At 43.6% G+C, this 27967-nt stretch overlaps 2 protein-coding genes across 3 annotated transcripts in view; one reads left to right on the forward strand and one right to left on the reverse strand.

Moving 5' to 3' along the window:
* Nucleotides 1-75: 75 nt before the first annotated feature.
* On the reverse strand, nt 76-27955 carry Cdr2 (cerebellar degeneration related protein 2). 2 transcript variants are annotated; one of them, XM_036175660.1, is made up of 5 exons: nt 27602-27955; nt 14929-15041; nt 3611-3759; nt 3203-3367; nt 76-1834 (listed from the first exon to the last, which is right to left on the reverse strand). In XM_036175660.1, the coding sequence occupies exons 1-5, from the start codon at nt 27675-27677 to the stop codon at nt 973-975; spliced, it is 1365 nt and encodes a 454-aa protein (XP_036031553.1). In that variant the 5' UTR covers nt 27678-27955; the 3' UTR covers nt 76-972. The 2 variants fall into 2 exon arrangements, with proteins under 2 accessions (XP_036031553.1, XP_036031557.1); XM_036175664.1 differs by lacking the exon at nt 14929-15041 and having other exon boundaries at nt 27602-27652.
* LOC118574792 (transmembrane protein 180-like) overlaps nt 23326-27967 on the forward strand; it is a 39813-nt gene continuing 35171 nt past the window's right edge. Inside the window, exon 1 of the mRNA XM_036175672.1 lies at nt 23326-23495. The gene's annotated coding sequence lies outside the window, so the exon portion shown is untranslated. The remainder of the gene's footprint in view (nt 23496-27967) is intronic.

Consider the following 27967-nt stretch of genomic DNA (forward strand, 5'->3'; position numbering starts at 1 on the left):
CTATTGGGAAAAAGCCAGCTGGTTCCAACTGTAAAATGGCATTAAGCTTAAAACAATAGGCAGTGGATCTATCTGTTCACATTCATAGATAGCTTTATTCAGCTTTTAGAAAAATATACACAACAATCAAAACCATGGTTCTCTTAAATATTTTTAAATTAAAGTATGCAAGATAAAGTATGGAAGATCCTTTCCACAGGGAGAACATCAATACTGTGTAAGGAAGCAGACAGAAACGTCTGCAAGTCTAGGAATGGGAAGAACTGAGCAGGAGCAGCATGTGGCTGCCAAGTGGTCAGCACAGAAACACCTAAGAGATTTCTCCTTTAGTTTCTATTTCAAAACAGAATTAATACTACATGCCTAGCTGTGAGTAAAACAGCTGAATGCTGGGCATATACCAGCAGGCATTGATCAAACCAAAGCTTGCCATTTCAATTGGTAGTCATTGAATTTGGAAATAGGACTGCTTGTCAGTCATCATTCAACTGGTGGTAGATGCAACCAACTTAAGGGGTTTAAGGAGCTGGTTAATGTCATCTGAAAAGATTCCTGCTTTCTCAACATTCTTTGGAATGAGTGTGAAAAATATTTTACTTAAGCAGACCTTGGAGTTCTAGTAGTTTGAGAAGCCAAGTTTGGAAGCAACAGGAACAGTCTCAGTTTTGTTCCAATTCTGCCCTTTGCTTCACACTGTAGGTCCTTTAGCCTACTCCAAGTACATGGATCCCTCTCCACCGGTTCTAGGGCTTTTCCTGGAAATCAGCCTCATCAATGCACCAACCAGAGGCCAGTCTACTGTGAGATTTCCTAGGGACCCTGGAGTCAACACTGTCAGCCACCTCTCCTGCTGCTTTTGCCAAGTAAAGCAATGAGGCAAATAATCTTTAGCAACATCAAGCTTTGGAGACTGCACTGTGTCTGAACGGGAGTGGGTGAGAGCAAACAGGGAGATTAGAACTGGAGGTCTCATTATGAGTAAGAGGAGAGAGATGGGTATTTTGTTCTCTGTTCATCTATTTCCTGCTTTGTTTTCTTGATGCAACTAAATATCTCCTTAAATAGTGCTTTGTACTCTGGAGGTGTAGTGGTGGGGGAAGTGGTGGGCTCTGGGCTGACAGGGGTGGGTTCCCAGCCGCTGGCTCCAGCCTCAGACTGGGTTACCAGTCCTGTCAGGTCCCTGGCCAGCAGCCTCGATGTCTGCACAGCCTTGTGTGACAGTGCATCCTGCTCCTGCTGACACTTCTTCAGGAGCTCCTCATACTTCACTTTCAGGGCACTGTACTGAGTGTCCACTTCATGCAGAAGGGAGATGCCCCTCTGCTTCACAGCCTTAGCTCTCCTGATGCAAGTCTCCTCGTGGCCCTTCACAATGTCACCCCCTGCCATGCTGCTGAGCACCGTTTCACTGCTGCTGCGCTTGAGTGGTTTTCTCTGTGCTTCTGGAGCAGCTAGGAACATCTCCTCCAGCAGGCTCTGGCTGGGCTCCTTGAAGGGAACAAACAGAGAGTCGGGGACCAGCTTCTCAACACCATTCACAAAAGGATGCTCTGTCTGTAGCATCTGCCGCATTTCAGCCACCTCGGCCTCCAGCTCCAGTGCTCGGGCTCGGTAGGTGTCTGTGGCACCAAGCTGCTGCTCCAGTTCACTGTTCTCCTTCAGCACCACCTGATACTCCGCCTCCACACTCACTCGCTTCTTCCTCTCCAGGCTCAGCTGGGCCTGCAACATCGTCACTGTCTTTTTCAGGTGCTCATTTTCTTCTTCATCGGGGCTTTGCTGGTTTTGCAAGGAAGTGATCTTCTCAGCGAACACGTGGTCATAAACAAAGTGTCTACGAGGAAACATGGAAATATTTAAAGGTCAACTGATGGCGCAAAGGAGGCTGCTGGGGCTTTTCAACTAAAGCTTTGAAAGGAGCTGTGACACCAGTTTTCACCCATTCAGAGCTATAAGCACTGGCTAAAGTGAAACGCTATGAGGCTGGAAAATTCTTGAAAGCAAATACAGTTTTTGTGACTGGTTCTTTTCCCAATAGTAAAAGTGCATAGAAAACTCACTCGCAGACCAGCAGAACGGCAACTGTTTACTGGGAAATACAATGGACCAGAGAGTCTCATCTCCAGTTGCAGATCACCATCGGCTGGTGGTTTTAAAAACCTGGAGCTCACACCATTGATTCTGACCTAGTTGGTCTGCTACCTGGACCTACAGGGTTTTAAATGTTCTCCATAATGTGTGACCAAGGTTAAGGAACATGATCTTTGGGTTACACATCAGAACCACCGAGGCAGCTTTAGGATCACACCTAGAAATTCTGACCTGAGAGAGAGTATCTGCTCTTGGAAAACATCCACAATGCCAGGTGCACACATGTAAGCTCAGCACTGGGGAGGTGGAGACAGAGGGATCAGGAGTTTGAGGTCAGCTGGGCTGTATGAGCTCTTACTTCAAAAACCCCAAATTTCTCTAGGTAATGTGACATCAAGTAAAGGCTGAGAAACATTGATTGGCCTCTCCTATTCAATCTTGGGCAGCTAGTGTGTGTTTATGTCTTGGTTATGGAGCATCTGACTTCAGGAAAGGTCACGAAGACACAAGTCATGTCGTCTATTCTGGCCGTCATTCCTGACGCCTGGCACATGAGCTGCAGTGGAACAGGTGTTCAGTGAGTCTTTATTAAAGACTCAAGCTCATAACTATAAATTATAAAGGCGTTTCTTTAGGTGAAAATACTTTTTTTGCCTCAGTTTGTGTTCTACCAAAAGTTTTCACTTTCCTTTCTTTTGAGACAGTCTCTTTGTAGTCCTGGCCATCCTGGAACTTGCTAGGCTTTGGCCTCGCAGAGCCTGCCCTGCTTCCTGAGTGCTGGAGTTAGAGGCATGCACCATCACACCCCCATTCCAAAACTTCCATTTTTTCTTTCATTCTAATGTGAAATACATCCCCCAAATCTGTACTGTAGCAGAAGTATTACTGATTTTAAACTAATAACATTTTAACAAAGTAAAACTGAAAAGAATTACTGACACCCATAAACTCTCACTGGTATGTTTAAGTTTAGTGGCTTTGTTCAAACTACTGGCGGTTTAACAGGCAAGGGCACTTCTTAAAATGGAGCTTTCCATCTACTGTAATCCAGAACGTGTCAATGACAAGGGATGTTTCTAGCTTGCAAATCCACAGAAAGGCAGGCTCTTACTGGCGGAGGTCATACAGCTCTTTCAGACAGGAGAAGCTGGGTGCCGGTTTCTCCTGGTCACATGTCTTCTGCCTCCCTCTTCCTTGGCTGGAAGATTTCAGCTCCTCCACTTGGCTCTGGAGGTGATCAATGTTGGTTTGCAGGCATTCAATTGTTTCCGTCAGGCTGTGAGGGAGACATAAGCTGGTTGCTGCTTGTCACATTAAATTAAGATCAAAACTAGTGAAGGGGGATTAGGTGTGAGTCACTCAAACCTGGCTTTCTTAATTGGAAAGGATTTACAGTTAATCCTCTTCTCCTAAAAGAACGGACCCTTATCCTGTATTGCCCAACCCCTACAGGCACATTCTACTTCAAATTATACTAAGTAACTCCTTTGTAGATTGCCCTCTGCGACAGAAATTTTACCTCAGGATTTTTTGTTGTGAGGCTTTGCTCTCAGTAACTAGCTTCTGGTTGGTTTCTTCCAGTTCTCTGGCTGTGACATCTAACTGCTCATACACTTTGGCATGCTGCTCATTCATTTGCCGTAGAAGCTCCACCTGTTTGGTCAGATACTGTAAAACAAGAGTGACATCAGGCAACACAGAAGACAGCTGCATGCTTCCACACTGACTCTGGCTCTCAGTACCAACTCATGCCAGCTGAGGGCGGCTCAGCACCCTCCCGGCATAGTGATGGCTTTGCCAGCCCACAAGCTCCCATAGCCCCTCTCCTGGCTAGCCACTGCAACCCTTTAATAATGTGGTCATTTCTCATCCTATTTATTACTCAGGACAACAGGGGTTTTAGAGTTTTACACCAGGAATGAGGGACAAAGACCAAATGTGAACTTTATATTATACCACAGTGTCATTGGTTTATTTAATGGAAAAAGAATGTTAAATCCCAATAAAAACCACCTGTTTGAATAAGAAACAGGCACAAAATATCCTTGATGTGTTTAGCTCCATTAATGCTTTGCAATACTCCTATATTCATGAGGTTAGTCAAATTTTACAAAATATATGCTTAATATTCAAAAAGAAAACCCAAAGTGAAATATGATAATCCCACAAGAAGAAAAGCTTGGGAAACACGATAAAAGTTTAAACAAAATATGTTTAATAGGGGCTGGAGAGATGGTTCAGCAGTTAAGAGAACTGTTCTTTGCAGAGGACAGAGGTTTGGTTCCCAGTACCCACTCAGCAGCTTACCACCACCCAGGGGACCTGGTCCTTCTGATTTCTGCAGGAATCAGGCATACACACAGTGCATATACACATATTCAGGTGTAAGATTCTTATAAATACAAACAACATCTTTAAAAAACAGGAAAGGTGGGGTTGGGGATTTAGCTCAGTGGTAGAGTGCTCGCCTAGCAAGCGCAAGGCCCTGGGTTCAATTCTCAGCTCAAAAAAAAAAAAAGGAAAGGCAGTGGTGGTGGTGGTGGTGGTGCTGCTGCTGCTTCGCACGCCTTTAATCCCAGCACGCACAAGGCAGAGGCAGGCGGATCTCTGTGAGTTCAAGGCCAGCCTAGGCTACAGAATAAGTTCCAGGAAAGGCACCAACACTACACAGAGAAACCCTGTCTCCAAAAACCAACCAAACAAACAAACAAAAAACAGAAAAGGTTTAAAAAAATGTTTAGCCAAAATAAAAAGAAAGAAAAGCTTAACATGGAAGAAAATTTTTATGGTTTTCACTTGAAAAAGAAATCAATCTTTTTTTCCTGAGTGAGGCATTTCAGACAAAAACTGGTGAAAAATACATTAATTTTACCAGATACTTTAATAGAAATCAAAACCTCATTATATCTATTCTATAAGAATGCCATCTCCACCATCCTTATTCACAAGATCCTTACCAGGTTATTGATTTTAGTCCCAGTAAGACTGCCTTCTGGATAAGGGTTATGAATAAGCCCTTCTGGATAAGGGTTATGAATAAGCGCAATCTTAATGCCAGTTAGGTCACCTGGAGGCCCTCCTTCCCTGGCTCCACCCACCACAGTAAAGTGGAGCATATATTCCAAACAGAACATTCCTGCAATTAGTCCTCTGGATACAACCAGAAGAGGAAAAAGAGAGGTTGTAAGTATAATCATATGGAAGCAGACCTGACTTTAAAGACATTTCTTGAGGTATTTTACAGAACTCTTCAAGTACCATCAGGGACAAGTGACCTTTGCTTTTTTGTTTTGCAGGGTTTCTTAGTGTAGCCCTGATTGTCCTGGAACTCAGAGATCCTCCTGACTCAGCCTTCCAAGTACTGGGATTAAAGCTGTGTGCTGCCATAATACCACTGCTGGGCAACCATTGCTTTTTGAGACCAAGTCTGTTATGTATCTCCAGCCAGGCCAGCTCTGATCTCTGGCCCTCCTGACTTGTCTCTTAGTGTTGGGATTACAGGGGTGCACCACTATGGCTGGCTTTCAACAGTCTTCTTTCAAAAAACAGAGCTCAGTGATATTCAGTGATATAATATGGTCCCTTTTCAGGTGCTTACATAATGTATACACAGAACAAACAACCCCTCTTTAACTTTCTCATAGGAATCTCTTGGGGCCAAAAGTGTTCTGAACATTTCTTTGAATTAACACCACCATCACCATTCCCAAACAAACCATAGTATTTTTTTTTTTAAGATTCACACTGAGTGTTTCTTTTTCTTTTTTCTTTTTTTTAAAGATTTATTTATTTATTATGTATACAGAAGAGGGTGCCAGATCTCATTACAGATGGTTGTGAGCCACCATGTGGTTGCTGGGAATTGAACTTAGGACCTCTGGAAGAGCAGTTGGTGTTCTTAACCTCTGAGCCATCTCTCCAGCCCCCCAAACCATAGTATTTATAACTTATGCTTTATAACACTCCTGTGAGGTCTGGGTAGGACTCTGTAAGCATTGATACTTCCACATCAAAAAGTATAAAACTTACAAACAGCCTCAGATCAGTTCAAGATTTGCTAGCAAATAAACTGCTGTAAACCTAAGGGATAATATCTCAGTATAACTTCTGGGGTTCGGAAGTGGTAAGGGGTTATAGATGTTAGTAATTGCTAGAATCGACATGATTAAATGAGCAAAGTTAGCATGAAGCATGGTATCTACGATGGCCCATTTATTCTTCACTGCCTACACCTCCACAAGCTTCTCTTGGTCCCTTGGAAAACAACCACTCAGCTTCTGACAGGAAGCCTTTACAGACTTGAGGGAGAAAGCTCTTGGTTCTGCCCTGGCTAGCAATGGCACAATGCTTTCCTATCATCCTCAGGAATGTTTAATTTCTTAGGAACACTCGACTGGGTAAAGGGCTTAGGGCCAAAGGAATATATATGATGGGGTGGCACATCTGTCACATGGAGAGCACATAAAAAGCCAGTTTATAAGTGGAGTCTTGTAGTGAAGACAAGACCAGAGTGGTGAAGGAGGCAGTAGGATTCTAGCTCAGAGTACAGGCTTGAAGACCCTTTGCCATTGCTAATTTTTCTGTAACTTCCTCATCAGGCCAGGCAGTGGTGGCACATGCCTCTAATCCTAGCACTCGGGAGGCAGAGCCAGGCGGATCTCTGTGAGTTCAAGGCCAGCCTAGTCTACAAAGCGTGTTCCAGGAAAGGCCCAAAGCTACACAGAGAAACCCTGTCTCGAAAAACCAAAACCAAAAACAAAAACAAACAAAAAAACCCCACAAAACTTCCTCATCAGAATCCCATGAGGCTATAAAGATTAATGTATATGTGACTGGGATCTGTGGCTTCAGAATGTGTTTTTGGCGTAAGGACTACTGATGGCAGTCAAGAAGCAGATGCAGGAAAGTTGTCTGTCCATCATGTACCCCCTCCCCGTCTACCAGGCAGATGGAAGGTTAACCACTGAGCACAACTTCAGACTCTTCTGGGCCAGGAGTCAGCACTGGAGGAACCTACCCCACAAAGCTCTACTAGTTCTGGCTACGGATCTTCTAGAGCCAAGTCCTTTACCGCCAGCTGACCTGCTCCAAGAATACACGGTTCTTCCTTACCGTGTGTACAACAGAACCCAAAGCCACTCTAAGAGACTCACTCACTTGAGCACTTCCCACTTACGCATATAAAATACATGTTTTACTCCTTACTAAGTGTCCATTATTTCTCCTCCTACATATGCAAATATACTCATTTGCATGACATCTCATATACAGAGTCCAGTATGGTATCTGGCAAATGATGAAAGCATTCATTCAGTAAGAGGTAGCTACTGTCATCTTTATTTAGAATTAGTTTTTAAACTTTTTATGTGCAATTCACTTGAAAGACAACTGTGGGGACCTAGACCCTTTCTCCTCAAATATTAATTCAGTGAGACCAGGACAGAACTCAGAGTCTGCAATTTTAGCAGAACCTCTGTGATTACTAGTACACGAAGAGCATAAACCACATACTTATTAGTGGGGAATGTAGATCTTGGACATGGAGAATCCTGGAAGTCCCCTTCTCCTGACCCAGTGGTGTGGGGAGCTGAGGAAGCCCTGTGTGACTGTGCAAGGGGCAGATGAAGTCCTGAGTGAATTATGCTGTTGACACGGCACAGCCATGTCAAGGATTCCTGAAGCCTCAGACCCGTGGAAACAACAAAGACTTCCTCCAGTCTGTATGAGTATATATGAACTGATCAGTATATAGAGAAATTATCAAACATCACAGCTCCCTCCTTCTGGATTACAGCCTGAAACTGCTCCCCTGCAGAAACCTCCCACCAAGATTAGCTACACCTGCCTCCTTGCTCAACTGTATACCAAAGACCTGTCTCCTCCATTCAGATGTACAAAATAAACACTTAATTGTTCCGGTTGCTGCTACATTTGGTGCCCTCCATCAAAGTGAGCATGGCCCACCTAATCTCAACTTTTCTGTACACGTGTCTATGTATCTGTCCTTATACTGACCTCATCACCTCAGTCAGGTTTTGTAGCATCAAGGTGTGCAGGATACAAGCTCAGTGGCTTTTTCTCTGGGCTTTAGCATTCACCAAGATAAACTCTGACATGTGTATGTACATTTATGTTTTGAATCTAGGCAAGTGTACTACCTGTAAGCTGTAACTCTAGCTCCAAACTAAGTTTGATGGCTACTATTTCCCCTTCACATCACTTAGTTGCTATCATTCACTAGAATCAGTTATAGTTTGTCTGATATATCACTTTTTACCATAACATTATATTCCCATATGTTTTTTTTTTTTCTTCAAGACAGGGTTTCTTTGTGTAGTCCTAGCTGTCCTGGAACTCACAGAGATCCACCTGCCTCTGCCTCCCGAGTGCTGGGATTACAGGCATGTGCCACCACCGCCCGGCCCCATATGTTCTTATAACCATTAATTCCCTAACATTACAAGCTCGTTATCTTAACTTTGTATTCATGACTTCTCAATCCACTCAAATTCTGACTTTCTACAGATAACTAAATCCTACCCACCAGGTTTTAAAGCTTTTATAATTTAAAGATATAAATAATGTACATAGTTTTTAAAAAATATCTATTTAGGGCTGGAGAGATGGCTCAGCAGTTAAGAGCACTGGCTGTTCTTCTAGAGGTCCTGAGTTCAATTCCCAGCAACCACATGGTGGCTCACAGCCATCTGTAATGAGATCTGGTGCCCTCTTGTGGTATGCAGCCAGAACATTGTATACATAATAAATAAATCTTAAAAAAAAAACCCAAACTATTTATTTATTATGTATACAGTATTCTGATTGCATGTATGACTGCATATCAGAAGAGGGCACCAGATCTCATTATAGATGGTTGTGAGCCACCATGCAGTTGCTGGGAATTGAACTCAGGACCTCTGGAAGAGCATTCAGTGCTCTTAATCTCTGAGCCATCTCTCCAGCCCCTAAACATACAAATAATAAAAGTTTATTAGTAAGCTCCCCTATGCCCATCATCCAGTTTTAACCATCACAACTCAAACTTCTCACCTCTACTGCCCTCATCCTTGGTCATCTCAGAACAGAGTCAAGGCATCTTCTTCTAGTGCCCCCCCCCCCTTTCATTTCAGAGTCGTCACAACAACTTAAGAGAAGCCTCACACTCTTAGTATTTACCAGGCTTCATCATTTCCTGTCAGCTTCCTGTGTTAGCTGTGGATTCTCTGTTTTAAATTCAACAGCTATTTCTACCATAAACTTTTGAAGGGCAAGCACTGCCCTTCTTCAGGGACTTCACCCCACTTCCCTGTCTCCCGGGGGAGACTTTTTAAAAAAAATCTTTTAAAGATTTATTTTGTATGGGGCTGGAGAGATTGCTCAGCAGTTGTGAGTGAGCACTGGCTGCTGTTCCAGATGACCTGGTATTTAATTTCTAGTTCGTACATGTCTGCTCACAACTGTCTATAACTCCAGACTGATGCCCTCTTCTGGCATTCTTGGGCACTACATGCATGTGGTGCACAAACATACACTCATACACACAAAAGGGAAGTTTTTAGAAAAACTTATTTTTACTATGTTTAATTGAGTGTGTGTGTGTGTGTGTGTGTGTGTGTGTGTGTGTGTGTACACATACCATGTGGACGCATAGAAGCAAGAGTGTGTGGAGGCCCGAGGTGTCAGATTCCTCCTAGAGCCAGAGTAATAGTCAGCTGTAAGCTGTCTGCTGTGGGAGCTGGGATCAAACTCTGGCCCTCTGCAAGAGCATTACACGCTGTTAAACCCTCAGCAGCTGAGCCGTCTCTGTGCTGCTTCTGGCTGGTTCCTCTAACCCAGCAGCTCTTCGCCTGGGGTCCACAGACAGAGTTTAGAGAGGCTCTGTGAACTCTAATGGGGAAGACAGCCATTTTGAAAATTTCTAGCTGAAAATTGGCATTTCCTTCAATGATGAATGGAAGCCATAAACCACAGCAGTAACAGGGGCATTTACCACCAATAGAATCACAAGTTTTTTTCATATCCTACTGTAGGGTTTGCAGAAATGTTGATGCTCACTTACATATGCCACTATTTGAAAGTACGATAGTTTCCAGATGGCCACAAGATCTTGTTACTTGCTATATATGCTGTATTAGTATATCATGATTTGTTTCCACAATATTTGCTGGCTATTTAAATATGATATTTCATTAGTAATTCAATATTTAGTTGAGATGGGGAGGTCTGGCTATGCAGGCTGGTCTTAAACTGTCAATCCTCCTGTCTCAGCCCCTAAATACTGAGATTCTGAGACTGAACCACATTTGGTACTATAATCCAATGCATTTGAAAGGGCTTACTATAGACCCTGACAGACAGCTAACAGGATCTGTGGTACAAACACAGGCCAAGCACTTTAGTTAGGCCTCATTTCAAACATAAGCTCTTTGCTTGCTATTTCAGAACACCTGCTCCAGGGGCTGGAGATGGTCAGTGGTTAAGAGCACCTGCTGCTTTTACACAGGACCTGGCTTTCATTCCCAGCACCCATGTGGTGGCTCACAACGGTCTATAAGACCAGTTCCAGGGTTCCTGACACCCTCTCCTGATCTCTGTAGGCTCCAGGCACCACATGGAGCACAGACACACATGCAGGCAAAGCATCCACACATACAAAATGATTTGTCAGAGTACCTGTTCCTGTGTCAGCAGCACCTCGAGGACCCTCACTTCTCTCGAGAGAACACAACAATCAACTCAATTGCCTAACTGGTACTGTCCCTCTCTTTCTGGGAAAGTGTTCTCTATCTAGCCCACTTCTTACATACTTAGTAGGATTACAATTTATTAGCTAAATATCAATTTCTAGACCTCTGTTCACAACAGCTGTGTTCAGTATCACAATCCTGAATACAAATGTCAAGAAAGGTTTAATTTGAAAGCTTCTGTGATGGCCTTGGCTACAGACCTCCTGGGAAAAACCTATTAGCCATTAATTCCCATTTAGACTCTCTATTCTCATAGCCTCAACATCATATTCAGAAACCTGAAGGGGAGATACTTATAATACATACCACATATTGCACAGATCCCAAGTTAAGTCTCTTAAAAGAAAAATGTCAACTTAGGCTTGTGGCCAACATACAGGAAGTAAATCAACATGCAAATAAGTACAAAGAGGCCACTAAAAACCTACAGAAAGTACCTCTTGTTCACTATATAAAAATCTGTGATAAAAAATACAATGAAGCCAGTGAATAACTTGTGATATCTTAGCCTTAGAGGACTTGGCTTTAAGGATTACCCAAGAATGCCAAGGAGCTTGTTTTCACAGGGTAGGAATTTAGTTTAATTGTATTAAGCTACCAATAATCGAAAAGCCAATCACTCTTCAAGACTCAGTCACAGACAATCTGCAAGGGCGTCTCATCTAGCGGCAACTGCAAGGGAAACTACTGGCTCCCTAACTCAGGAGCTGAGTAGAAGACACCAAACAATGTGCTGTCAGCCTCCATCTCCAAATTTATGTTCTTCACTTCATACAGAAGGAACTAGGTTACCTTTCCCATCATACACCTCAAAGTCCATGCATGCTTCTAACATTCTCACTTTCTCATTTCAGAATCTGGGACACCACTTCAGACCTGACTGCCATACTGAGGGGGACATGAGAGGGGAAGCAAAGCAGACAGAAAAGCCAACCTATGGCCAGAACACCAGGCTTGGGAAGACAGGTCAGTTGGGAAAGTGCTTGCCTTGCAAACACGGGGACTTGAGTTCAATCCCCAGAACTCAGGGTGTAGAAAAGCCAGGAGCTAGACATTATGGCAATGCCTTTAATCCCAGCCCTGGGGAAACAGAAGCAAGTGGATCTCTGAGTTCAAGGCCAGCCTGGTTTACACAGGGAGTTCCAGACCAGCCAGGACTACATGTTGAAACAACAACAGAAAAGGAAATTTAGCTGCCCAGAAGTGTGAATTATAGCCAAGTCTTTGAAATTTGGTGTAAAAATAATCTTTAGTAATAGTGAAGAAATAGTAGCCAGGCTACGGTGGCAGAGCCAGGCGGATCTCTGTGAGTTCAAGGCCAGCCTGGTCTACAGAGCAAGATCCAAAACAGGCTCCAAAATTACACAGAGGAATTCTGTCTTGAAAAACAAAAACAAAACAAAACAAAAAAAGTAGTGAAGAAATAATTCCTATTAAACACTGAAAATGTATTTGACCTGATTACAGTAATATATTTCTGCTGTAGGACATACAGGGGTGGAGAAGTAGGAATATGAAAATAAAAGTCACATATTAAAGTTTACCAAGTTGGCGTGTGTATCTATGTGTAGCATATGTATGTGTGGAGCCAGAGGCCGACATTAAGTATCTTTTTTTGTCTTATTTTGTGATAGGGTCCCTCTGAACCTGGAGTTTACCCATAGGCTAGTCAAGTTGTCGGGGATCCACCTGTCTCTGCTCCCACTGTATTAGAGATGCATGCCATCATGCTTGGCTTTTATGTGGGTTCTGGGGATCCAAACTCAGGTTTTTCTGTTTGTATGACAATCACTTTACCAACTGAGCCACCTCCCTAGCCTTACCTTGCCAAGTTTTTAAGATCTACTGTCCACTAAATCAACAGGATTTTTTTTTTCAGAATTAAGACTGTTGCATTATAAATATTCTGAAATGAGTAAGTAATGATGTAATAATTACAGAGGTCCAAAACACATTCTCATGATCTCATCATCCCCTCAGAGCACCCTGTACCAATGTAGTGCCAGCATCTGTCACCTTTCCATGATGGAGCAGACAGACCTAAGAGGTGGTTTACATAGCCGACTCTCTACTTACAAATATAATCAAGTGCTTATGCCCAAAGTCTCTGGATACAAAGGCCAGTACTCCCTCCACACCTTCAAAAGTATTAACCAGTTACCTACTATGTGTGAAAGACTATAAATAAACATGGCAACAGTCTTAGTGTTACTACGGGAATCGGGAAAGTAGAAAAAAGTCAACTAAGAAATAAGTATAATATAAAATAGAATATTAATAAATGCAGTAAAGGCACACAATGCTTTAAAATTCCCAGGGAATAGGGGCTGGAGCAATGGCTCAATGGATAGAGTGATTCCTACACAACATGAGGATTTGAGATCCCATCCTCAGCACCCACATAAAAAAGCTGGGCAAGGGAGACTGGAGAGAAGCTTCATCAGTTCCCAGCACTCACCATCCCTAACTCCAGAATCGGGGACCTAGTGCCCTCCTCCAGTACCAAACATACATGCAGGTAAAACACTGACAAACAGCTGGAGGCATGGCCCATGCCTTTAATCCTAGCACTCAGGAGGCAGAGGCAGGCGGATCTTTGTTGAGTTTGAGGCCAGCCTGGGCTACAGAGGGAGTTCCAGGACAGCCAGGGCTGGACTGTGAGACCCTGTCTCAAATCCCCCACCACAACCAGTCTTTGGCATTCTTCAAAGTAAGTCCGAGTTTCAGGGATTTATCCTACTGTCTCACTAGTTTACCAGTAATTCCTCCTCACCTATTCTGACAACTCTGTTCAGGACAGTTTTTAATTTAAATTTCTCTGGGTGATGAGCTAAGGGCTGACTTTCTGGTTTCCAACTGTGTTGCTTTTCTTATCCTTTTAAACAGGCTTTCTCTGTGTAGCCCTGGCTGTCCTGGAACTCACTCTGTAGACCAGGCTCGTCTCAAGATATCCACCTGAATGCTGGGGATTAAAGGTGTGCTTCACCACACCTGGCTTATTATTTTTCTAAATTAAAACAGTAACGAAAAATACAAAAACGAAAACCCAAGGAACACTGTCAATCAACACTGAAAAGTTCAGCGCCGGGAAATTGTAATTTAGTGGCAGACTGTGTACTCAGCACGTGCAATGCACAGCACCAAACGGCACTGAAGAAAAGGAGTTTAAAATGTGTCCAAGTCGCTCCACTCATGTGAAGTTCAACAGGTTTATCTAGGGCGTCGGGGGTGCTGGCTCCTGGGGTGGCGACTGCTGATACCAGTCGGTTCACACCTTATCTGAGTGCTGGCTACATGGCTATGTTTACTTCACAGAAATTCACAGTGGCTGAGGCAGGAGGACTGCAGGTCTGAAACCCACCTGGGTTACAGAACAAGACTGTCCCAAATAAACAAACGAACAAGAATTTAAATTACTTGAGTGGCACAGCAGTTTAAACACACTATAAAATCAGATACTGTATGAGAACAAAACTTCTTCCCCAATCTAAATTTGGAATGGTGCTTGATAGTTGGAGGAGGGCAGTGCCACCAAGAAGAGCACTCAGGGCACGTCAACAGTGCGGGTTGTTCTCTTCACTGAGCATGGGCTATGTGTGGGTCTTTGCATGTGCACTGTTGTGTACAATCATGCTTCTGTATAACTTACATATCGCATAACTAATTTTTAAAAGAAAAAAACCTCAAAAGACTAAGTACAGCTTCATTTTGCTTTACATACTGGCAAATACTAGATTATTTCTTCTATATTTACTAAAACTAAAAAGGAAACTTTTGTTTGTTTTGAGACAGAGTTTCTCTGTGTAGCCCTGGCTGTCTTGGAACTTACTCTGTAAACCAGGCTGGCCTTGAACTCAGAGATCCGCCTGCCTCTGCTTGGGATTAAAGGCGTGTTCCACCATGCCTGGCTAGAAAACTTTTTTTAATCAGAGCTGATTTACAAACTAGGAAAACCTAAAGAAAGTATACATCATCTTTGGTGGTTCAATTTCTCAACACTACTTAGAAATTGAATCCTGTTATTTGGGTAGTATATAACTGGTTCCACAGCTATATACTACAGATGCAGAGCTCTCACTGAGTAGATTACCTCAATTTCCTGTAACTGCTCCTGATTGGTTGTGTACATCTGCTGAAGAGAGTCCTCCAACTCTGTGTTCCGATCCAGCAGCGTCTTTCCCAGTTCAGCAGCAAGCTGGAGATCTAGCACAACAAACATCTTAGAATGCGGCAAGTATGAGCTCATGTGGACGTTTTACACAACCCAGCTCCGAAAATAAACAAGGCAAGTCCCAACACACGCGAGGCAGAGCCCAGTGGAATGTAGAACGGCCTAGAAGGAACTGTGAGTTCTACTTGAAACTCAGAATTGGGGTCTGCCAGCAGATGATGCCCTCGTTCATGCACTAGTCAGAGTGAAGGCAGCAGTCTGCTTTCGAGAGATGTGGGCATTAGTTCAGGAATGATCATTCGGTAGCACAGTTCTAAAATCATCATTTGGAAACAGACATATTCAATCCTGACATTGAGATGGATCCTTGAGCCAAAGCACAGGCAGGCCTCTCAGCAGCCTCTAAAATCCCATCAAGCTGCTGTGAACACAACTGTCAAAGTTTGTTGTCTGGGCTTCTTCCCCCCAGACAGGGTTTCTCTGTCTAGCCGTAGCTGTCCTGGAACTCGCTCTGTAGCACAGGCTGGCCTCGAACTCACAGAGATCCACCTGCCTCTGCCTCCCAAGTGCTGGGATTACAGGCGTGAGCCACCACTCTCAGCTGTGTCTGGAGTCCTTATTTTTTTTTTTTTCTAATTCATGTGTGTCTGCCTATGAGAGTTTGTGTACCACTGAAGGTCAGGAGCAGGCATTGGATCCTCTGGAACTGGAATTACAAGCAATTGTAAGCTGCTTGCTGTGGGTGCTAAGAACCTAATCCAGGTCCTCCATAAAGCAGTATATGCTCTTAATGACTGAGCCATCTCTCCAGCCCCCTAGCCTGAAACCTTAAGCTACTCGCTCACAAGTCTCTCACTCTCTCCCCCAAATTTCTGTCACATCTTTTAAGCAAAACAGCAATATGTTTTTGATCCATATTTCCCTTAAACACAGAGCCAGGCAATTCTTTCTTTCTTCTTGGGGGAGGGGGGGGGGCTTTATTCTGTTGCTCTGGTTGTCCTGGGAAGTCACAGCAATTCTTCTGCCTCAGCTTCCCAAATGCTAGGATTACAAGTGTGAATCACCACATCTGGCTTCCCTGTTTTACAGCTTATTTGCCAACTATCTTCTTAGGCACATGAGCAAATAAGACAGATTTGTTTATATTATATTACAATCAAAGGACTAAAAGTTTAGTAATCATATTAACAAAACAACCAATGCTAGCAGTGTAAATGCCCTGTCAGGAGAGCGATTCTCGAGAGACACCTGTGCCCATCTCTTAAGTAGTAAACTCTCCCCAGGAATCCTCCCCCAGGGAGAAGGAAAGGCTATTCCAAACAGCCTGACAACTTATCAGCCCACCCTGCAGGACAGAGCTGAGCAGAGACAGGGGTGGGGAAGACTACGTCTTGGCCAGCATTGCTTAATTACATATATACCTCTTGTGCTCCGTTTCCACCTACATCTCCTGCTAACACTCCCTTAAGTGGACATTGGGGTGCAGTCATTGGGCCCCTCAGATTTGTTCCTCTTCATAGTGTAGCCACTCTAAATAAACCTTTTGTTTACACTATCACTTGTTGTTTTGTTTTTGTTTTTTCAAGACAGGGTTTCTCTGTGTAGCTTTGCGCCTTTCCTGGATGTCGCTCTGTAGACCAGGCTGGCCTCAAACTCACAGAGATCGCCTGGCTCTGCCTCCCGAGTGCTGGGATTAAAGGTGTGAGCCACCACTGCCCGGCTCCTATCGCTTGTCTTTAATGGTGTACTGGAGCTAGGTGGCTGAGTGTTGCCAGAGTCCAAGCTTTTACTTTAAAAATTCCAGCAATTCCAGTGACACAGGTCACTGAAATAATTAACCGTGTAGCTCATTTTATGGGCCAGCCCTATGATACAGTGGGAAATGGGATGACCTCTGGGCAGGAAGGTATAAGGTCCAGTTCTGACTAACATTTTCTAGAACAGTGATTTTAAATGTTTTCATTTTTGTTATTTTTAATTGTGTGTGTTTCTGTCTCTGTGTGTGTGTGTGTGTAAGTATGTGAAATGAGCATAGGTGCCCATAGAAGCCAGAGCTGGAATTATAGGTGGTTGAAAGTTGCTTCATGTGGGTGCTGGGAATTGAACTTTGGTCCTCTGTGAGAACAGGACATTCTTTTAACTGCTAAGCCATCTTTCCAGTCCCCCATATGGCAATTTTAAAGGTCCCTACTCTTTATTTGGAGAAGTGACTACTCTGTTAATATCAGATTGTAGCAATCAAATGAAATAACAGGAAGTTCTTCCCAAACTAAGTTGCAATACACAGTGTTTCTAGCAGGCACTGGTTTAGATACTATTCTAAACTCAGGCTACAGAATACTACACAGAACAGGTGACGGTCTGGCTTTGTTGACTTTCCTAGGCTACTAGGGAAGCTAGACAGCACATAAGCATTAATTTTCAAACATGATAGCATCATCACCACCAGATGCTGCTTGTACGACTGTATTCACAGACGCTCATATATATATTCAGTGGTATCAGATTATGTTTTAGGCATTGGGGATTATAAGGAATTCAGATTTTAAAAAATGTTCTGCCTTCTTGGAGCTTACAGTCTGGGGAGAAAGCCGCAGGAGAGATTATGTAACAGAACAGCAGCTCCCTGAGACACCACGGAAAGCCAGGAAGATGTATGGAGGGGTGTAGATGTGAGAAGCTCAGGCACAGGCGACACAGCAGTAAAGATGCGAAGACACTGAGGAAGTGGACATCTGCGGGAACAGGACTCCAGGCAGAGACAAGGCAGAGTCCCCAGGAGGAATCACCAGGGGAGCTGGTAAGGAGGCCAATGAGACTGGAGCGGAATAGGACATGCAGAGTAAGTCAGAGGGACTCAAGGTTGGCCAGCTTGGGAGGACTAAACTAGAGACACATGACATTGCCTTTTACTCCACAGTAGGTGGAGAGAGCAGGGAGGCTTGGCAGGGTCATTCTGGCTGCCTGCCTGCCATGCGAACCCCGAAAGGGACAAAGAAAGAGCCCAGAGATAAGACACTGTGATCATCTGAGAGAAAGAATGGCGGCTTGGACCAGACGCTGGAGATGGAGAAAAAGAACAGACTTCAACATGACTTGAAAGTAAAAGCTGTAAGGATTTGCTGATTAATTTGATACTGACTTTAAGGGAGGAAAAGTTAAATTATGTAAGGAGGAATCTAATTTTAGCCATGGCTTGAAAGATGGGAAGTCATCATGGGACAGCCAGGAAATAACTCATCATATTCTATAATCTGGCAAGTAGCTAATAAGAAGAAAGCAAGAAAAGAGTGGAGTGAGGTGAAATGGGAGAAGCAGGCAAAGAGCAACCATGTAAGATGTTACCGCCACAGCAGAGAAATTCTGAATTGTATTCTATTGCAAGTCAGTTCAGCTACTGGAACACAAATATGTATCATAAAAAAAACCCCACATGATTTTAAGCTTAATTTTTAAAGGTTGACAAATAAAATTTAACATCAACCCATTAAACATGTAACCATCACTACTGGCAGTAAAAGTTAACCTAGCATAAATGGTAATAAAAAAACAACAAACTTCATTATATAGTAATGCCCACCCAACAACATAATTAGTATTGTGCTGGGTTGGTTTTCCTCACCAAGGAAAACAAAACAAAACAAAACAAAACACCAAAAGCAACAAAACCCACTATACACCAGTCCAGCTCAGCTCAAAAACAATACACATGTACATATATGTGTGTACACATACACACTTTTTTTCATACAATTTATCTTGATTACGTTTATTTCCTTCCCCAACTTCCCCCAGGTCCTCTCCAGAATGGAGAGAAGGCTAAGGAGGAAATATGGCAGGGACAACTAACACTAAAGGCTGTTTGAAAAGCCATGGAAACCTACCACTGTAGAAGCTTATGTGTGTGTGCATGTTTGTGTATGCACACACACATATATATACAAAGATATACATAAATGAAAGGAATCTAAACAGAGTCAGCGAATAGTAGGGGAGACAATGCCCCAACTAGACATCTTATGCCACCAAGTAAAACCTCCAGTGCCAGGCTTGGGTTTCATCTTGTTGAGTAATGGCCAAAGGGGTTCCCCAGAAGCCCCAAAACATCATAGCCCATTGGTTGCTCTCCACAAACTAATGGTAAGGAACTATTGCTGAAGGCAGTTACGTCAATGAACCCGCAAACAGAGCTGATCCTTAACTAGAAGCTCCACCCCAACTGACTAGTGTCCACGGTGCTGGCACGTACTTTGGACATTACTTATCACCTAGCTACAAACTCTGTGACCTACAACAGTGACCTGTCTGCAAGATACACTGGTGCAATAGTGGCACAAATGTCACAGGAGTAGCTAACCCCTTTTTCTGATTGGATTTAAGGCCCACTCGATGAGCTGGAACCCGTACCTAACACTGCTTAAGTGGCCAAGAACCTGAGACTAGATGGGCCATGGCCTAAGGGAAACTTCCTATGTTCTTTTTTCTTGAGATGAAAGTCCCACTGTTGACCAGGCTGATCTCTAATTCATAACCCTCTTGCTCATCCTGCCAAGCAGCCAAGATTATACTACTTTTGCCATACATCCAGCATACTCACCTTACATATTTTTCACTATTTTAAAATGAAACAGTATTGACAGTTGCTAAAATATATTCTCTGATTAATTTTAACTATATATATATAGTTAAATATATATATAACTGGTATTTCATTAAGGCCAGTAAAGAAGCCAATCAAATGCTATCTTGTATTCATAAGCTAAAACCTTCACCAACAACTGAAAGCATTTAAGAGGCATTAATCTTGGTGTGTTTTTATAGGATACAAAAGCTAGTTTTTCAGATGAGACAACCTGAAGCACAAAACTACTAAAGAATCAATAAACTACACATGGTGAATCACACACAGGCAAGGCAGAAACGATACTCAGCAGGTTCTAACTCACATCACCAGGACTCTCAATCATCTACATCTACGTAATGTTTTCTTCTCCCATTGCTGGAGCCTTGCACACACAAGGCAGATGTTCTAAAATGACATCCCTAACCACCTCCCCTCTAGCCCTTCATATATAGTCTTACCACATAACTTCGGTCTTAGACTCCATCTTTCTGTCTTACACTGTCAGTGGTACAATAACATAATTTCAGTCTTAGACTCCATCTTTCTGTCTTACACTGTCAGTAGTACAATAACAGGCATGTGCCCCATGCCTGGCTGTGAGGTGGGTTGTTTTTTTCCCTTCTTCAGTGCTGAGGCTCAAGCCCAGGGCTTTGTACATTCTAAGCAAGCACTCAACCATTGGACTAAATCCTCAAACCCATCTGTATAGTTGGAAGGCTGAAGAAAGTGATGTCCACACACTACTTCAAGGAAGAGACCACAAGTTCCCTAATAGAAGGCTTTAATCACTTGCAAATGACAGCCAGGAGCAGTGAAGAGTTCAGCCATCTGGGTATTTGTGGCCAGCTTGGCCAGCTTGCCCAGTGCAAGAACATCCACACCCAGCCAAGTTACTGTCTTTTTTCATGGAATGAAAAAGCTGTAATTGGGCATGATGAAGAACACCTGTAATCCCATCACTCTGGAGGCAGAGACAGGATTGCAACACATTCGAAGATAGTCTTAGTCTACACACAGCAAGCTCTCAGCTAGCCAGGATTATGCATTGAGACCTTGTTTCAAAAGCAAAACAAGAACAAAAAAAGAAGTACATTCACTTTGTGTGAGTGGCAATGCATGCCTTTAACCCCAGCACGGAGGCAGAGGCAGGATCTCAGTGAGTCTGAGGATAGTTTGGTCTACATATGTATTCCAATCTAGCCAGGGCTACATGGTGAAGCTTGACTCTAAGTAAATATAAACAAAAAAACAAACAGGGGCAGATCTCTGTGAGTTCAAGACAGTCAGAGCTATTTAAAGAGACCCTGTCTCAAAAAGAAAAATCAAAACAAAAAACCCAAACAAAATAAAAAAAACACATATGGCTAATGGTGCAGTAATTATTTCTACTCATAGCATACATACATAGCACAGCTCACATAGAAACAATTACACTATTAAAGACATTAGGGGGCTGGAAGATGACTCAGTAGTTTAGAGCACATGTTGTTCTTGTAGAGGACCCAGATCCAATTCCCAGCACCTACATGGTGGCTGACAACCATCCATAATTCCACTCCAGGGATCTAACTACCTCTTCTGGCCTCCATAGGCACTATGCATACATACAGTGCACATACATGCAAGCAAAACATCCATACATAGAAAATAAATTAATCTACAACAACAAAACAAAACCCGAAAACACCCCAACAAAGACACAGCATTAAAGCATCAGCATCTCCTAAATACTACCTAAGCCTTTCCTAGGGCCTGCTCTAAAGTGGTACTACCTTACTGGAACAGTTCAGAAACCAACCATCGATGTTCTTAACTAGCAATTAACAAGAGCTGACACAGATATATAAAACCGTGTGTGTGTGTGTGTGTGTGTGTGTGTGTGTGTGTGTGTGTGTATGATGTATGTATGTGTATGTGATTAAAAAAGCAAAACTGTCTAGAGGAACAAAAGGGACCAATGGGAGGTGGGGAAGGACCAAAGGGTAGACAGGAGATATGGAGGGAATATTTTTGTTATGCATTATATACTTATATGAGAGTGTCTGTAAATAACACAGTACCATACACAATGAATACACGTAATGGAAAATACAAAAAACACAAATAAAAACCAATTCTCACAAAATAAAGGCCAATTCTCACTAATTTCAAAAAATAAAAGCGAACTAAGTCAAGTGAACCTACATAAACATTTGCACTGAAATGTCTTCAGGAGCCAGACTTCTCGCCTTCCTTGGGCACTTCCACTCTGCTCCGAACTGCTTACGCTAGTCAACAGCCAGCAGTGGGCTTCCGGCTTCTGCAGAGGTCGGATATGGCCTCTGGTTTTTTTTGCTTGTTTGTTTCCCTTTAGTCAACAGCAAATAAACAAGAATTTGAGACGCATTCTTATCTCAACCCTTAGTTCCAGTCAACTAGAGTCCCCACCAGGCTCAGGAACTTGAAGCTGCAGTCTCTTGAATATTTCATGAAATGTTTAAAATTCTAGCAAGTCAGAGCTTAACTACAAGACAGCACCTGTGAAGTCACACTGTCTAATAGGACATTACTTCATCTGTCAGTGTAAAGACAATGGACTGTTTCAGTCTTTTAAAAAAGTCTCATTTCCTGTCGTGTAGCATCTGGCCTCTATAACCAAAAAGAGCCAAAGGCTGCAGGAAACCCAAGAAGCATTTCTAAGTAATTGGTGGAGGAACAAGAGAATGCTGAACATCCTTTAATTTTTTAATTACAACACAAAAGGAAATGAAACCATATAGTTCCTAGGCGTTGCACACCTGTTTATCTCTCTATTACAATAAGGATTTCTTTTCTAAATCCTACTAAACTGGCCTGGCTTAGGCAGTCACTATAAATACCATAGATTTACAATGCATCAGTGTTCTACATGTTTGATATTCTTTTATTAATCAGTCTTGGCAGGTAATTTTTTTTCTTTAATGTTAGGGAATCAACCCCAGAACCCACATTAAGCAAGGACTCAACCCCTGAGTTACATCCTTCGCCCTAATATGCACTACTTTCACGAGTGTAGGCTGTTAGCTTTAAACAGATTTCACACAGCCCTCTACTTGGGCCAAAACATTAGCAATAGTACCTGACTTTTTTTTTTTTTTTTTTTTAAGATCTTTCTTCCAGAACTTATTGCATTCTTCTCATTTTACTTTTTTCTTAAACACAAACAAGCAAACAAAAAAAGCAGAGGATAGCATTTTATTAGTTGTAATCTACAGCAGTAATTCAGTAACACGAAGGCTGGAAGCTTTCCTATTACAAAGTCAAATGCGTCATCTGGTGACGTTTCTGTTCAATGTCTGTTGCCAACAACGCTATAATTGAGAACACACACTCTCACACACACACCACCTCAACATAAACATCAAGAAAAAGGATGGTGTCAGTTTTAATGACCCTCTCAACAATGACGCAGCAATTAACTGCACATTAGGAATTCAGAGATGAGCTCATCCTGAAATTTAGGAAGACCTACTCATCTTGCCAAGGAACGTCAGGATTCCTTTAAACTACGACTTCATCTGGCGATCTATACACTGCGCCTTGAATCCTCATTCTGACGCTGGCATCGCTCCCCAAGTGGCAAGTGTAGTGGCTGCTGGTCTCGGGGAAAACCAGTCTCTGAAGCCTTTCCTGGTTGTTCTTGGAGCACAGTTCAAAGCAAGGGCCGTCATTACCTACACAGACGGCTCCTGCTGTCCCAGAAAAGACCGTGCCCAGAGATTACCGTCAGCATTCTTAGTGTGCCAACGCAGTCCTCTAACAAAAGTCTCTTCGTCAAAGCATTTCTGTGTCTGCACAGCTCTACACGTAACAAGATATGAAGAGGAGACCAGAGTTGACTGAGGTTAGAATGTTTTCGTTATTTTAACTTGAATAGAAAGGAAGGCGCTAACAAACGTTGACACAGTTTGTCTACTTAGATAATGGCATCCATTAAATTTTTTAAAAAAGGGATAGTCCTAATGCTTTAGAGAATTTTTTTTTTTTTTAAAAGACAGATTCTCACTATTATAGCCTTGGCTGGCCTGGAGCTTGCTTTGTTTCTCAGGTTGGCCTCGAACACACAGAGATCCACCTGGAAAGGTGTGTACCATCAAACCTGCCACTGTGCCGTGCTGGAAAAATTTCTTTTTAATTGTCTTATTTAGCAGGCCATGGGGCTGGAGAGATGGCTCAGAGGTTAAGAGCACTTGCAGAGGACCTAGGTTCAGTACCCAGAGCCTACTTAGTGGCTCACAACTGCCTGTAACTCCAGTTCCAGGGGTTCAGACATCATCTTCTAGCCTCTTCGGGCACAACACACATGTAGCATACATACATACATGCAGGCAAACATATACATAAAGTAAAAACAAATGTGCTTAGGGCAAAGGCACTTGCTTTCTGAGCCTGGAATCAGAGTTGGATCCTGGGAAGCCATGCAAAGGCAGCAGAGACCTGCCTCCACACATGCACATGGCATGCACCTCCTCTCCAACACACTGTAAGTAATACATTGAAGAAGAGAAAGTAGGCATGGTAATCTAATTGGTTCAGTGGACTGAGGCAGGAGGATAGCCATGAGTTTGAGGCTGGCCTGGGTTACACATCAAGAGCCTATCTCAAAAAGTAAATAAGAACTGGTAAGATGGCTTAGTAAGAGCACTGGCCATTAAGCCTGATAACCTGAGTTAAATTCCCAGGACCCATAGGATAGAATGAGAGAACTGACTTTCACAAGTCTCTCTGACCTCCATCTACATTCCATAGTATGTCCCACCACCCCTCACCCTAAATAAAGCTAGACACTAGAGCTTACACATTTAAGCTCAATGGGAAGTTGAGTGTGCTGGCTAGTTTTATGTCAATTTGACAGAGTTTTCAGAGAGGAGGGAACCAAAATTGAGAAAACACCTCAGAAGCATAAGGCTGTACACAAGCCTGTAGGGCATTTTCTTAATTAGTGATTGGTGGAGGAGGGCCCAGCCCACTGTGGGTGGGGCCACCCTGTGCTGGTGGTCCTGGGTTCTATAAGAAAGCAGGCTGAGGGGGCTGGAGAGATGGCTCAGAGGTTAAGAGCACTGACTGCTCTTCAAGAGGTCCTGAGTTCAATTCCCAGCAACCACATGGTGGATCACAACCATCTGTAATGAGATCTGGCGCCCTCTTCTGTATACATAATAAATAAATAAATCTTAAAAAAAAAAAAAAAAAAGCAGGCTGAGGAAACTAGGCAGAACATTCCCGTGGCCTCAGCACGGCTCCTGTCTCCAGGATCCAGCCCTGCTTGAGTTCCTGTCCTGAGTTCCTTTGTGATGGGCTATTGTCAACGTGTAAGCCAAATAAACCCTTTCCTCCTTAACTATGTTGTTCCATCATAGCAATCATAGCCCTAACTAGGATACTGAAGCAGAAGGATTGCGTGAGTTCAAAGCCAGCTTGAGCTACAGAGTAAGAACCTATCAAACAAGTCTCAAAATCGTTTGTAAGGTGTTTTAGGTCATCTATGCAATACAAATCTACCTAAGTTAATAATGAAGATGATAAAGAACACAAGATAAAATCCAACTAGAGCTCCTTAATCTACTAAAGAGACAGGGCTGGTCCCAAACTACTTAGCAGCAAATGCTGAGGTTCTACATTTTTTAACATCTCCAGTTATTTCTAGTGAATGGATTCATGAATGCACCCCTGTGGAGTGGGGTTCTGCCTTCCCAACAGATAGTTGGCTAGGACAGTGGGCTACTGCCTACATGAATGCCTAGTATAGAGAAAACAATATGTTCTTGAGAAACAGTTGTAAACTCTGTTTAGTTCTAGGCTGGCTCAGGGGTACAATGCTTGCCTAGCAAGCACTGAGGCCCTAGGATCAAACCCAGCACACCAAATACACAAAAGTGTTTAACATATAAGTTAGCAAAGTTGAAAATACGCTCAAAAGAGCAGCCATTATTCTTTCAGGGGCATATTGACAAGCTAACAGTTGGGATTTCACATCTTCCATTTGTACTCTAAATGGCTATTTATGATACAGACGCTATGGTAAAGTCCACTGTGATAACAGACGTAAAAGCCTTTAGAGAGTATAGAAGAAATTCCAAGTGTAAATGGATAGTAAATAAGTTCAGAGGTTAGGATTTGTTAAACTTTAAGATGTGACAACTTCATTTTGATCAGAAGTTAAGAATCCCACACATAGCCCCAAATATGTTTTGTTTACTGCTCAGTAGACCGAGATATTGCAACTGGTTGTGCTGATAACCTCCTTGGGAGGTGGGTTTGTTGTTAGGTGGACTAGGACACTGGACAGAGGACAGCCGTGAAAACAGTAATACTGTGTGAGAGATAGCTTCAGTTCAGGTCAACAAATATTAATTCAAGTTTCTATTATGAAGTGTTATATATGATGACAGATATGGGAGAGACCAACCTGCCCTTCAAGATTTTGGCTGCTTCTTGAATATGGCAAAGAAAAATCTCTTACTTGGGTTACACGAATCCTTTCATATAGTAAAATGTTGCAATCCCACAGTGCTTCAGTCCTGAAGTATCAAAGTAGGTCATCAATCCTCATGGGGCAAATCTGAAATAGGCTAAATGTATGACCAATTTGTCTTCTGGACATGGAGAAGTGTGATGGCAAATCGACATTGAAACTGCTAGGTAGCTTCAATTATAGAAGCACAGGGATCCATTTGGGCTTAAGTCGTTGCACATTAAGAGATCAAGACAGACAGAAATAAAAAACAAATTACCACCTCTCCAAAGAGGAACTTGTTTTCTTTTTCTAAGTACAGGTCATTCAAGACCACATTTTCCTTTTACTGTCACATTCAGTGGAATTGTGAACAAGCAGCAGTGTTTAATAGCCAACTCCAAGGGATATTAATTTTCACTGCAAGTTTAAAGTGGAAATAATTCTGTAGAATAGAACAAACAGGATGCTTGAAAGAATTACTGAAGATCACTCTGCATGGTGATTAAGAATGTTTGCTCTGGAGTCTGCAGTGAAAAACCTAGTTTCCACAATAGTATCTACTTGAGCCAGAGGTAACCTATGGCAACACTTGATGTTATCGGGAGAATTAAAGGCGCCTATCAGTGTGTTAAGAGTCTATCAGTGTCCTCAAGTGCAAAATCCTGCTACGAATGTGCAAGTGAATGTGCCATTGGCTTCAGACTGAGGGCACTCTTGAGATTGTCCTCTGGAGATGCCACAATCAAGAAAACCAAGGCAGAATAATTTTTAATTGAAAGGCAGAATGCAAGAAGTAGAAAAGAAGGCACGACAGAACTTTTCTCAAATAATTTCACTTGGCATCCGATGATCGGCGCCTAAGCCATAAAATAATACACAACAGTCTGACATCCAACTGAGCAAGTTATCAACTGGGATGCTGATGTCTGTCTGAACAGTGTCCTCATCCCGAGTGTGTGGGATCAAAAATACTCGCTCCCATATTCGGCTTTAGGGAATCCACTTCACTCTTTCAGCCCCTGCTTTCTGGAAAACCGGATAACAAAACATCATTCTCACAGAGTGATGGCGCGGGTACCGCACAGCAGTACTGCTCCCCCACCACCTGCAGCGGCTTGCAGACTCTGCGGGCCAAGAAAAGCGCATGAGGGCGGGCAGGGTAGCAGGACCCGGAGCCGAGTCAGCAGCCTGCTTCTGGAGCGGGTACGCTGGTTCACCCCTGCCCACCTCAGAGGTCCCCGAAGGAGCCAGATCCGCTCATCCCCGGAAAGCTCTTTCTTAAAGCGCCAAGCATCAGCCAGTGTTGCGCATCCGCAGGGCCGTGGGCCCCCGCGCTTGCTCCCGGCGGCCAGGATGGGCGGATCCGCTGCCAGGTGAGCGCAAGGAGTCCCCGGCCCCGCATCCCAGACCACCACCCTAAGGAACTTTCTAGCACTTTCCACACCTGCCGCCTCCCGGGCCCCCACCCCCAATGCCGGCGACCTCGCCCTCACCTTGCTGGAGGTCCCGGTGGTCATACCACGGCTCATCCTCCATCTCAAACTCCTCCACCAGGTTATCGGCCAGCATGTCGCCGGGGACGTCCGGGGGCAGCGGGCTCTGCCGCCGCCGTGCCGCCTCGGCCGCTGCCCCGGGCTGTCCCCCGGCCCCTCCGCCCTCAGCCAGAGCCGCCCTCGGGCGGGACGCGCCGGCCCCGCCGCAGCTCCCGCCGCCGCCGCCCCGCGTCCGCCTCGCGCCGCCCAACGGCCAGCGCCCTAGCGAGCGCACCCCGGGAGGCGCCTGGAGCCGGCTCCTCAAACCCGCTGCCCGGCCCAACGTGGCACTTTGGCAGAGCCCTCCCAGGCCGGGGAGACGATTCA

The sequence above is a fragment of the Onychomys torridus genome, chromosome 1 (assembly GCF_903995425.1).
Source record: "Onychomys torridus chromosome 1, mOncTor1.1, whole genome shotgun sequence".
Classification (NCBI taxonomy): Eukaryota; Metazoa; Chordata; class Mammalia; order Rodentia; family Cricetidae; genus Onychomys; species Onychomys torridus.